Below are 12,512 nucleotides of genomic sequence, written 5' to 3'. Positions count from 1 at the left end.
AGAGAGAGAGAGAGAGAGAGGAGAAAGAGAGAGAGAGGTGGTGGTGGGGGGGGATCTCTATAAAACTTCTTTGCCCAGCATCCATCTTCTCAAAAGCCCTAAAATTAGATATGTATGCAGACAGTAATGTTACTTAGTACGTTCAGTCCTTAAGATTATGTCTCTAGTTTTATTCACATATTTTAGCTATTGTACCAGATTACTGAAACACCATTTCAAAGGCATTGAATTATCTATGGAAAGTATCAGATCTTTGAACACCAGATGTTATTGACAGTTTACCAGAACATCTGATTGCTGAACATAATTAGAAAGTGAAGAAAGAATAGTCTACATATATGGTTGCTTAAAAGAATGATGGGATTTCTCTGAAGAAGAGGACCACATGGTACCCAACCTAACACCTCTTTGGGAGCCCTGCATGCCTTTTAAAATATTCTAAAATTTGGAAACTTTTAGATCCCAATTCCTAGTTGTATTGTGTTGAACTCTTAAAACAAGTCAAAATAATCCAGTCCATATGCTTCAAGAGTCTAAGACTCCCATTGTGTCCCCAAACTGGAACGAATTCTTGAATCACCTCCTCTGACCTCTTGTAGAGTTTCACTTGTTCAAAAGCACCTTAAAAGTTCCAATCAGCTCTCTAGAGATCATGCTACTTTAAATAGAGTTTGCCATCAAACAGCTAAGCTGGACATCGAGGAAAGCCATTCCCAAATGTGAATTTCTAAATCATTTCCCTGAATTTTAGGTTTCCTCTTGTTGCTGTGACTGCCTGACAAATGCAGTTAAGGACACAGCCTGCACTGAATTTTATGACACCACTTTTTCCTACACTGATCACCAGAAGGCAATTAACGCACTCCTATACTATACTTCACTATAAAAGTCAGTGTTTGCTTTGATAGCGGTGTTTAGAGAAGGGTCCAGGGGACTAGAGACATGGCTCCATGGTTAAGATTGTCTGTTATGGCAGAGGATTGGGTTCATTTCCCAGCATCCACATGGTGACTTATACGTGTCTGTAATTCCAATTCCAAAAGATCCAGCGATTCTGACTTACCTTGGGTATCAGTGATGCATGTGGTACATATGATACATACAGGCAGGTAGAACTATTACGCATAAATAAAAACAAACATTTTAAGGTCTACAAAATAAATCACACAATGTATATTTGGGAAACTGATGCCTTCTCAATGAAATAATATTCCCTAATTAGCTAAAATACTTCCTAATATTTAATAACTCAAAGAAAATGTAGGATTTGAGCATGCCCTCTAAGACATTATTTTTAGGGAGGTATAGAATTACTACCGATCAATTACCTAATAAATATACAAAGAATTCATATGACACCCCTTGAAGGTTCTTGTTTCTTGTGGGGGTGTAGTTTCTAGCTTACCCTACTCCAAGCCTAATAAAGATACATCCAATTACTTCATGAATACTGTATCACAGTCCTCCACTGTACTATCTTCTAGCTAATATGGCCTGTAAGTTCATACTATAGATTTAAATAGACTTCTGTATGGAATGTGTCTCTTAAATCTTGCTATCAAGACTTTTTCAAGCTGGGCAGTGGTGGCACATGCCTTTAAACCCAGCCCCTGGGAGGCAGAGGCAGGCAGATTTCTGAGTTTGAGGCCAGCCTGGTCTACAGACTGAGTTCCAGGACAATCCGAGCTACACAGAGAAATCCTGTCTCGAAAAAGTTAAAAAAAAAAAAAGGACTTTTTCAAATAAATATATTCAAATTATTGAATGAACCAACCAGAACTAGTGTTTTCAGTATTAATTGCAAAATGGTCAAAATATTTTACCTGTATTTATTTTCTGGAACAGAAATTTAAGAACTTCCTACATTCATTGCAAACATTTCAGAAATACTCTAATTTTAAAGAAACTTCCTGTGAAACCATCTTAATTTGAAATTAAGAGCTTCATTAGTAGCATTGTTTTCTAAGTAGGTTAGTTTTTATTTTTTTGGAGGGGGGAGTCTGAGGAAGGATGGTGTATGGCCTTATAAATGTGTCTAGCTAGGGTTGAGTAAAAACAAGTATCAACATACAGAAAATACATAGCACTGTTAAACATCTTCACATACCCTAAAGTAGTAAGATTTATGTGTCATCCTGGATAACTGAGCATGTAAATCGAAACAGGTTGTTAAAAATATATATCTTCTTAGTTCTGCTTTTTTGTATTTCCAACATTGAGTGCAAAAATAAGTAAAATTGAAGTAGTAATGGAATTTTAATTCTATAAAATTTAGCAAATTATAAGAGAGTAAAGAAGGGTGAGCCATTTTGCCCTGTGGATAAAGGAGTGTAATTTAAGTAGATAAGAAAAATGTTCTTGTATGTTATTGGTTTTGTACATACTGTCAGTATAACAATATATCAAAAACTGGTTTTTGTAAATGCTTTGTGAAATTGTTTTTTTCTTTTAGTGTTAAAGGAAACTTTTTCCCTTTTTCAGAGAAAGCAGGGTTGAAATAGGTAAAGATCTGAAAATTAAAATTGTTGATGCTTTATGTATCCATAGGATGTATATTTCTCTGTATATAAAAGTGTATTGATCATGAATTCATTGCTTTATATTCATTTCAAAGGAAACGTTTCCCCAACTTTGGCAGCTGGATAAACCAACATCTGTGTACATGCTAAACAAAGAATGGCCATTTGTCCTCAACAAATCAGATAGATCCTGTTTTCCTTAGGCATATTCTAGATGTCATTAAGTATTGAATGCAGCTAATAGATACACTGTCCATATCTATACAGTACCCATGATAGTGTCTTGGCATCTTTAGGAAAGAAATAGTTTTGAGGAAAATGTCTCATTACATCAGGATCCAATTTGAAAGCACATTTGTTTCTGGATTTTCATCCTAGGCTGTACAAAATGAAAGCCTAAAGCTTTTGCTTATTCATGTGTTGTCAGAGGCAAGGGTATTGGAATGATAATTTACCACTCTCACATTCTCCCTACGTGGGCTTCTGATGGAATGCATTCACTACAATTAGGATAAAGTAGAATTATACCATATTTGAAGAACATGAATAATATAAAGAATAAGGTCCTCACGAGACTAAAACAACAGGGTTTTCCAACTAGGTAACATCAATAATGTATTTCAAGATGTTTTGTCTTTATTAATGGCAATCAATAGTCTCTTGTTGAAGCAGTCCAGATAATCCTAGATTGTAGAATTCCATAATCATGGCTTAATCTCATCTGTTTCCTGAAAATGGAAAAGCCATACCCTGGAAGAATACAAATGGTAGTAACCTGGACCAGCAGGTCATTCTTCCTGGAAGAGAGAACCAAAGACAGGAAAGTTTGGGATAAGGAGATCTTGCACAAGCTGATGGCTCATATAAGCAAGCTTATTGTGAAATCCAGCACCTTATATACTGTATGCAGAAGGAGAAATGGAATAGAATCAGTAGGAAGCTAATCAAGCAATATTACTTAAAGAGAATATAGGACATCTCAAGTTATCACAGGCCAAGCCTTGGGACTGATAACTCTAGTCTGTACAGTGAGGAAAACCATGTTCCCTGGAACCTTAACTCTTTAGAGACTCTAGCCCCAGCAGCAGACCAGACCCTGCCAAATCTACTCCTGGACAAGAACACAGAACTAATACTCCCTTTGTTCTTTCATCAGGGATTCTGAGAGCCTTAAATCAGCCATGAGCCCAACAGGTAGGTCTTGTCCAGGGGGATTTCCTATTGTGACTCCTATCATGTACACACCTAAAAATATTGATTGATGATTGTATGTAATTGGCTGGGCTTTTGTATTGGTTACAATTGTGAGACCCTCATGTGGTTATAATTAGTTACAACCCTCACATGGCAGTAAGACCAAGAAGAGAGACAGAACAAGGAGACCTCAATGACATACCACTAACTGCCTACTATCTCTTATGAGATGAGAGTGTGTCAAGATAATGAAAAAAATGTTTGATTTGGGATATAATAATAATAATAATAATATAAAAAATAACATAGCAGGAAGACTGTACTAGGATTGTATGTTGACTCAAATTGGAGCAAGTTATGTCAGAAAACTTAGATGATTGTAGTGTGACATGAGAATCCTGGGATTGCTTGGGGTTGGGCCATATTTAACCAGTAGTCTTCCAGTAAATCAGAATCTTGCTTGGCCTAACAAGATTAAAGCAGTTCCTAGTAAAGCAACCAAGGTGATCCATGCAGGACCCAGAAGTTAGTAAAATAAGGAGGAGGTAGGTTTGGGTATTTCTGTTTTAGGTGTGAAGAGTAAGGCTTGGATTATCAGCTAAGCATATGCCAAATATTACATCCCTATCTATGCTGTGCAACAGAACTTGTCAATCTAACACCAATTGTTTTACAGTATGTTAATTGGACAGTAGTTCAATAAAAACAACTTCCCTTTGTGAATGCTTTAGAAAGGGTACAAGGGTATAAATCTTCTACCAGTGAGGCCTTATAGATGGACTTTTACAGTTGTACCTTTGATAAGCTAACATTTTGACAGAGTATTTATTCTGGTGACATGAATAGGGAGACAACTACTACATAAAGAATTAAAATTCCTTTATTCGTTGAAGGGTATTAATGTTGGCCTCACCCCAGTGAATTTCTTGGGGAAATTGAATTAAGTATGTTACATGTTGGACCCTAGATTCCTATGAAGGGAAGATGACTTCATAGTGGCTTAAAGCTATGATTCAGGGCCAAATTTCTTTCTTGGGACACAACTTGATCACATTACTTAGTATACATGTTATTTAAATGTGCCAGGTTGCAAAAATTAGCAAATAAAAATAAAGTGTTTAGGAGAGAAAATTGTTTTTAATTTATAAAAGGAAAGAGTGGGAAGGGAATATATACTGTACACACAATAAGTTTGAATGTTGTTGGAAATGACCTTCTCTCACATTGTATTAAGGTGTGTGACATAGTTACATGGGGGTTTTCAGTAAAAATAATGAGTTTGAGGAAGATAATAAAAAGGCTTTTGATTATGTATTATTGTATAACAAGGAAGTGTGTAACCAATAAAAGGCTGAGGTGGAGAAAGAGAGAGAGAGAGAGAGAGAGAGAGAGAGAGAGAGACCACCTGTCATCTTACACCTGCATCCTTGCCTAAGATTCTGATTCCACACTGAACCAAACCTCCCACCTTTGAAATTACTGAGGCTGATCCTCCACAGAAGGCCTAAGCTTTAAACTATATAAAAGACTTAATGTCATTATTTATACCTCTGGTGCGTCCGTAAATAGCTCCCACTATAAAATGTCATGTAAATGATAACATAAGGGAGATATAACAAAAACCAGTTATCTAAAAATCAGATTTCACTGGCTTCTATATTATCTGGCATCCCTGTGAATATACTTGTACTGGCTGGTTTTGTGTGTCAACTTGACAAAAGCTGGAGTTATCACAGAAAAAAGAAGCCTCCCTTGAGGAAATGCCTCTATGAGATCCAGCTGTAAGGCATTTTTTTGTGGGAGGGCTCCTTGTGGTTGATGCCATCCCTGGGCTTGTAGTTCTGGGTTCTATTAAGAAAGCAACCTGAGCAAGCCAGGGGAAGCAAGCCAGTAAGAAACATCCCTCCATGGCCTCTGCATCAGCTCCTGCTTCCTGACCTGCTTGAGTTCCAGTCCTGACTTCCTTTGGTGATGAACAGCAATGTGGGAGTGTAAGCTGAATAAACCCTTTCCTCCCCAACTTGCTTCTTGGTCATGATGTTTTCTGCAGGAATAAAAACCCTGACTAAGACAATGATGGTGGCATTGTGCTTGGCATGATGTCATTAAATACTTAATTATTTATTAGTAGGGAAAATTTAGGCATAGTTGCCCAAAAGTTAGAGTTGTTAAAGGGATAAAGAGTAAGCCCTAATTGCACAGCAGAGACTTTATTAAAGAGACACAGTACTGAGCAGAAATAACTCACATTAACAATTAAATCATCGTTAATTTTCACAGTGTTGTCTTCAATTGTACCTAGAAGTGGTTGTGTTTTGTTGATCCTTATTTGTGAGCTTTTAAAGTACTTATTTTCTTCATAGAGGAAAAGGTCAGTTTATAGCTCTTTTAGGGGAAAAAAAGGTGTAGGTAGCAGTGTTCTAGCTGCTAAGCTCATTTAGTTTCCACAGCAAAAAAAAAAAAAAAAGTCTACAAGGAGCTAGAGAGATGGCCCTATGGCTAGGAGCCTTCTTACAGACAACCTCTGTCTGGTTTCTCACCCATGTTCGGTGGCTAACACCCTCCTGTAAGCTCTGCCTCCAAGGGATCCAATGTCTTCTTGTGCACAGACATAGACTCAAACACATACAAATTAAAAATAACAAAGATAAATGTTTAGAGAAAGAAAAAGTGTACAGATTTAGAAGACAAGTGCTGCTTTCTACACCATGTAGACATGAGGAGCAAAATTGAAAGCAGGTTGCATTTTTTTAAAAAAATATTTTTTTTTTACCTATCTTTAGTTAACCAGCTAACTCCTTCTAGCAAATTACAGAAGGCTTACTTTCTGGAGAAACTGAACCAAACAAAACTGAGAACTGAAAGACAGGACCAAAGCTATGTTGAGGACAAGGCAACTGAGAATAACATTATTAAGAACATTGTGAGCCTGCATGCATTCTCTACCTGGCTGTTATGGGCATGAATTCCCAGACATGCCCATCCCATCCAGAAAAGATGAACAATAATGTGACATTTAACTATTTGCTACAGAGAGACAGAAAGACTACAAACCCTGCTCATCGTGACACAACTTATAGTCAATTGAAGTCAATATACACTGACAACTAGGAATCACTAGACATTTGAGGAAACTCATTATGACACAACTTATAGTCACTTGAACTCAATATACACTGACAACTAAGAATCACTAGACATTTCAGGAAACTCCAACATGAAAGCTGGACATAAAACTGCCAAACAATCTAGGATATTCTCAGAAACATTGGAGGGCGTACTACATTTATGAAATAACCAGAAAGAGCTATTGGAAAAATTTAGAATTCTCAATTTTAATGTAAAAAGTTGTACAAAATTCAATAAGTAGAACATTAAGTCAAGGATATAGTAAAAAAATTATATCAGAATGAAATACTCCTTGATGACTTCCAAAATGATACCAGAAAGTACATTATTTTAGGGTTTATATTTATGTTGAAGAATCAGGAAAGAGGGCTGTGTCATTTACTAAAATTATGCAAGGTCCAAAATAAGCCTTCGCTATATATATTTTTTTTTTTTTTTTTGGCAAAGGTTGACTTTCGCTGTAAATAGATTAGTATTGGATTCAAAAGTCAGACAAATATTAATCAAATCTTTGGCTTTTGAAAATGCTAATTCAGAATGCGAAGGGATGATTAGGCGTTTCAAGGCAAGATCAGCACCAATGGATGAATGGAGTGGAAATATGGCAATATTGGATCTCATGTTTATGACACTACTTTGATAGGAGAAATAATTTCTAAAAGTTTGAAGAAAAACAAAAATTTCAGATGTTTTAATTGTGATAAGCAAGTTCATATGAAAAGAGATTGTAGGCAAGGCATTCCTAGAAACATTGTTTTTTGGTTTATTTTTTTCTAAAGATGATCCAAAAAGAAGGCCCCAGCTTTCTGGAGTATGCAGAAGGTATGGCAAAGACCTACGGTGGTCTAATGAATGCAGATCAGCAAAAGACAGGCAAGGGAATTTTTTGCTATTGGGGAAAACCCTAGGGGGCCTCCTGAAGCCCCTCCCCATATTAAATTGGATTCAGTCATTTCCTGTCAGTGTTAGGAAACTCATCCACAGAGCACCTCTGGGAGTGCACCTCTGGGAAACCTGGACCTCTGGGAGCCACCAACCAAAGAGCATACAGGGGCTGGTTCAAGGCCCCTGACACATATGTAGCAGAGGGCTACAACATCTAGCCTCAGTGGGAGAGGATGTGCCTAATCCTGCAGACTTGATGCAGGCTTACAGGTTCTGGGTTCAGTCCATCAGGCAGGCATGGCACTGGAGGATTTGAGAGTTCTATATCTTCATCCAAAGGCAGCCAGGAGCAGACTGGATTCCAGGCAGCTAGGAGAAGGGTCTCAAAGCCCACCCCCACAGTGACACATTTCTTCCAATAAGGCAGCATCTAATATTGCCATTCCCTGGGCCAAGCATATTGAAAGCCCCACAGGTACCCAAAGAAATGAAACTTGGCAATTGGATATATTTCATTTTGCATACTTTGGAAAGTTAAAATAGGTGCACCATACAACAGCTGTGGAGAGACATTGAAAAATAGGGGGAAAAACCTGTTGAATTAAACTAGCCTGTATATTTTAGAGATGCGTTGATGTGTATAATATATCATATAGTGTATAATCCTTAGAAAAAAAACCTGGAATTGTGTTAAACTGGGGAAGAGTTTTTGTCTCTATTTCCACAGGAGAAGAAAAGCTATGGATATTATCAAGATTGATAAAGATGAGATTCAAACTGGAGAGACTTCCTGAATAAGGAGATTATCATCAGACAGATTGGTCATTCAGTCCAAATGAACTTATAAAGATTAGCAAATGCCTTTCACTTGATCAGGCATGAAAAATGAAAAATACAAAATAATAATATTTTTGAATGATAACTTTACAAAAGGCACACTTGCCTTGCTGGCATGAAATGAAAAATGGATTTTTGTAAACCACATGTCTTAATTCTTGGTGTTTCTTCACAAATATATAATGTCTAGATTAGATTATATCAAGATATATATACTCAGAATACAACACAAAAATTTCTGATTTCACAGAATTCTAAAATAGCTACTTTTATAAAGGTCAGTGAGTTTTTTTTCCTGAAACTCCATGTGAATCAGATCATACACAATGTTATATATTATAGTCATCTTCTTTCAACTTTCTATTTCACTATTGCTGTACTTTATCATATGAATTACCACAATTCATTTATCTTTTACCCATTGTTGGCACTGGAGTTCTTAACAAGTTTGGGTTATTAGAAATAAAGTTGTCCTAAACATTCTATGTCTCTTTGCATGTATACACTCATTCCTCTTGTTTAAACCTAGGAGTCAAACTGATATTATAAGTGATATGTACTTTAGTTGTAGTAAAAGTGCCATACATGTTCCAAAGTGATTGTATCATTTTACTCTTCTACCACTAACATGTAAAAGTTCCTTTTAGTATGTATCTTTGTAAACACTTTATATTTTGCTCATTATTTTACACATTTGTTCTTTATTTTATATATTCTAAGTGGTGTAGTAGCATCTTAATGTGGCTTTAATTTATATTTCCATGATGAGTAATGTTAAGCACATTTATATGATTATAAATCATAATCTGTATGAGTCATATATTACTATTGAAAATACCACTTCTTGCAGAGGAATATTCATTCTTTTCGTCATTTAATAAATATTTAAGAACCTAATTAATGGCATGCTAAGCACTATTCTGCTCACTGGGGCTTTAGTAGTACATGAAACACATAAGAATTCTTGCCTCCATAAAATTTACGTTTTATGTTAAAGGTTTTTTAGTTTATATACAGAATGTTACCTTTGTTTAAAAGAAGGCTAAGTTATTTTCCAAAGTTGTATGTCTATCAAAAATACATGCTTCACCCTTTTGGAGTAGAATTATGAGAAATTTGCTTTTCTATTTAGTGAGAAGCATTTGTTACAAATAATACTTCAGGCCCATTTCCCCTTTGGGTGTTGGAAAGTTCCCTTTATTTGAATTCTAGAAAAAGGACAGAAATAAAACTATATTAATGTCAGTTTCATTCCTCTCAGTGTACTCCAAAGTCAAATGTACTTTGCAAACTGATTGTGTTCCCCATACTGAGAAAACTCTTGTGCGTGTGTGCCTGAGTCTCCTTTTTCCATTGGGTTCCACACCTATTGCCACTAGCTCTGTTTTAAGGTAGGAAACTGGAAACAATGATCTTACCAAATACTTCCAGGCAGCTGTTTCCAAAACATATTGTGGCCCTCCTAATGATCATATTAATATTTTATGTAACCTGGTTGTATTTTTGCCTCAACACATTTTAATACAAAATGACATATTCTGTGCTGTTATATGGATATACTTAATGAAATCTCAGTGCACATGTTGCCGTCTTCTGACAAGGTGATCCGTTTTTTGTAGCTCCCTTGGAAGAGAAGATTGAGACACTCTGCTCCTGGCTCAGAAGGCTTGGAGTTCAGGAGCTTACCACCACACCCAGTCCCAACACACATTTTAAAAACTGGTTTAATTTCTTTATATTAATGCAAAGAAGAAATGAAAGGGATGAAATTAAATTACATAGTATATCTTTCGGTATATAAATTTTGAATAACATCATGACAATGGAGTACTCGGGTGCTTTCACATTAGGAGACTCACCACCAATGTGGCAAGTGTTTGTTCGCACTCAAATACCATGAGTCACAGGGCCACTGATATGATGATCCAGAATAATGAGTACATTTTGGTTTCAGTATTCTCATTCCATGAAAGCTAATTTTCTTCTCATTTGCACAATGGTTGAATTCCTGTAAAATTATATTACTTATATACTAAAGATAGCATTCTATATAGTTTGGAAATAAATAGGGAGCTTGTATTTAATACATGAACTCCTGTGACCCTGATCGCCAGAGATTTTGTCCCAAGGAGGTATGGGATAGGCCTAAGGTTCTCTTGGTTGCTCTTCTGGGTGCTCTGTAATGCCTGGTGAGGTATGCAAGGAGTCTGCGGTCATTGTATCAGTGTCTCCATTTCACCACCAACTCCTGTTTGTAATCATCTGATCAAACAGTTAATTTTTCTCACCTATAAAAGGAGTATTGTCACTCGAGGGCAAGAAGTTTGTAAAATAAAATATATTAGCCAGGCAAAATCGTAATAATGACACTATTCCCACTTCAGAAAATTCTGACCAGGATTCTGTCTTGTTTTCCAAAGTCCATTGTTCAAAACCAAAGAAAGGCAGAAACGATTTTGGCTCCCTACCCATCTCCTTTCCCAAACTAAGGGCAACAGTTTCAAAATGTGACAACATTCAGCCTCTGTCTGCAGCAATGGCACAGGTTTGATGAGCTCCTTCACTTTAACTGGGTAGGCTTGGCTTCTCAACCCCATCTGATACTCCTCGGGGGGGCCTTCCCTTCCCGCTACCACCCTTTCTAGCTCGTGCAGGACTTTTTCTCCTTGTCTCTAACCTTTTCCCTACTCTAAGCTATGTGCCCCGTCCCCACCCCACCCCTAAGTTTCGGTCCTTAGTGAGCTTTGAGTGGACGATGCTGGGATATGCTTTCGGCACTGAGCAAGTTCTCATCCAAGGTCGGGAAGGGGGCTTCCAATCAGCCCCACCGCTTAATTCTGAGGTTCCAGCTCTATCCCACTTTGAGCTCCAGATCCCAAACTCCCAGAATCGGGGTGGTTAGCTCCCTCATCCCCACCCCTGCCTCCAATCTTCACCCCCAGCTCTAAGCATCAGGGCTGCAGGAATTAGACCTGTCCCATCTACTACCACAGGATTTTCGAATATTTTCATTTTAATTTGCCGGTCGACTAAGGTCTAAAGCCAGCATTTCTTCCTCTTGGCCTGAGCTATCCACCTCGGACTGGATCGATCACAGTGGAATTGGAAGCTCCATGCCACCCAGCTAGTCAAGAGGGATATATATATATATAAAATAAATAAAGAAAGAAAGAAAAGAAAAAAGAAAAAACCTGTCCTGGACAACACCCCCGACCCAACACCCCTCAGAAGCTGTCCTCTTGCAGGTATAGCCCGCACCCTCTCGGAAGCATCCGCAGATGGTAAACCTCACGTGCAAGGCGCCAGCGCTACGCTGCAGGGTGCGGGTGCCCGTGAGCCAGCTTAGCCCGCGAACGAGCACGAGCAGAGGAAGGTGGTGCTCGAGTGGGCCGGGGAAGGAGACACCTCCGGAAAGAGAGCCACGCTGCTGTGCTGGCAGGACTGCAGTGCCACCTCTCCGGAGAAAGCGCTCACGCCCGTGCTCGAACGCACGTGCACACGGCCAGCAGTGAGAGCGCGAGTCCGAGCATTTCAGTGCAGGGTTCCTGACAGCGATGGCATCTGCCCTCAACAGCAAAATTCACCCTCCAGGAACCTGCGCGAGCTCTAAAACCGACGCCCGCGGTGGCTCGGGCTGGAGAATGGACTGTGATCCCGAGATGCACGTGAAAATGTGCAAGAAAATCGCTCAGCTCACTAAGGTAAGGCGGGGTGCTGCGGGCGGACAAGCTGTGTGCCAGAGGCACCCAGAGTAGGGGCGCGAGTGGAGAAACACCCCCAGGGGAGGCCCGCACTGAATCCCTACAAACTTTGTCTCCGAGACCAAGGGAAGCTTTCCTGATCTGGGTGAAGTGACCTTCTGGAGACTGCATTTGGAAGCAGCAGACAGGATGCTTTGCCATGGAAACTCCCTCAGCTGTGCTTCCCCGAGGCTAGAGGGTGTGTGTG

At 38.5% G+C, this 12,512-nt stretch overlaps 2 protein-coding genes across 4 annotated transcripts in view; both read left to right on the top strand.

Moving 5' to 3' along the window:
- Positions 1-358: 358 nt before the first annotated feature.
- Positions 359-886, top strand: Dcaf16 (DDB1 and CUL4 associated factor 16; the record flags this gene model as incomplete). Its single annotated transcript, XM_031391067.1, is given in 4 exon segments — positions 359-415; positions 417-538; positions 540-665; positions 667-886. Coding segments are annotated over 4 exon segments (525 nt in total), but the record flags the coding sequence as incomplete, so codon positions are not given.
- Positions 887-11,754: 10,868 nt separating this feature from the next.
- Positions 11,755-12,512, top strand: part of Fam184b (family with sequence similarity 184 member B) — a 114,222-nt gene continuing 113,464 nt past the window's right edge. For 2 of the 3 annotated variants that reach the window (XM_031342176.1, XM_031342177.1), the window contains exon 1: positions 11,959-12,265. In XM_031342176.1, the coding sequence (XP_031198036.1) occupies positions 12,119-12,265 (147 nt within the window). In that variant the 5' untranslated portion in view covers positions 11,959-12,118. Of the gene's footprint in view, positions 12,266-12,512 lie in introns of all 3 variants that reach the window. The other variant, XM_031342175.1, reaches the window with a different exon arrangement.

Source organism: Mastomys coucha, unplaced genomic scaffold (assembly GCF_008632895.1).
Source record: "Mastomys coucha isolate ucsf_1 unplaced genomic scaffold, UCSF_Mcou_1 pScaffold22, whole genome shotgun sequence".
Taxonomy (NCBI): Eukaryota; Metazoa; Chordata; class Mammalia; order Rodentia; family Muridae; genus Mastomys; species Mastomys coucha.
Note: the sequence above shows the minus strand (reverse complement) of the source record. Positions and strands in the feature narration are given on the sequence as shown.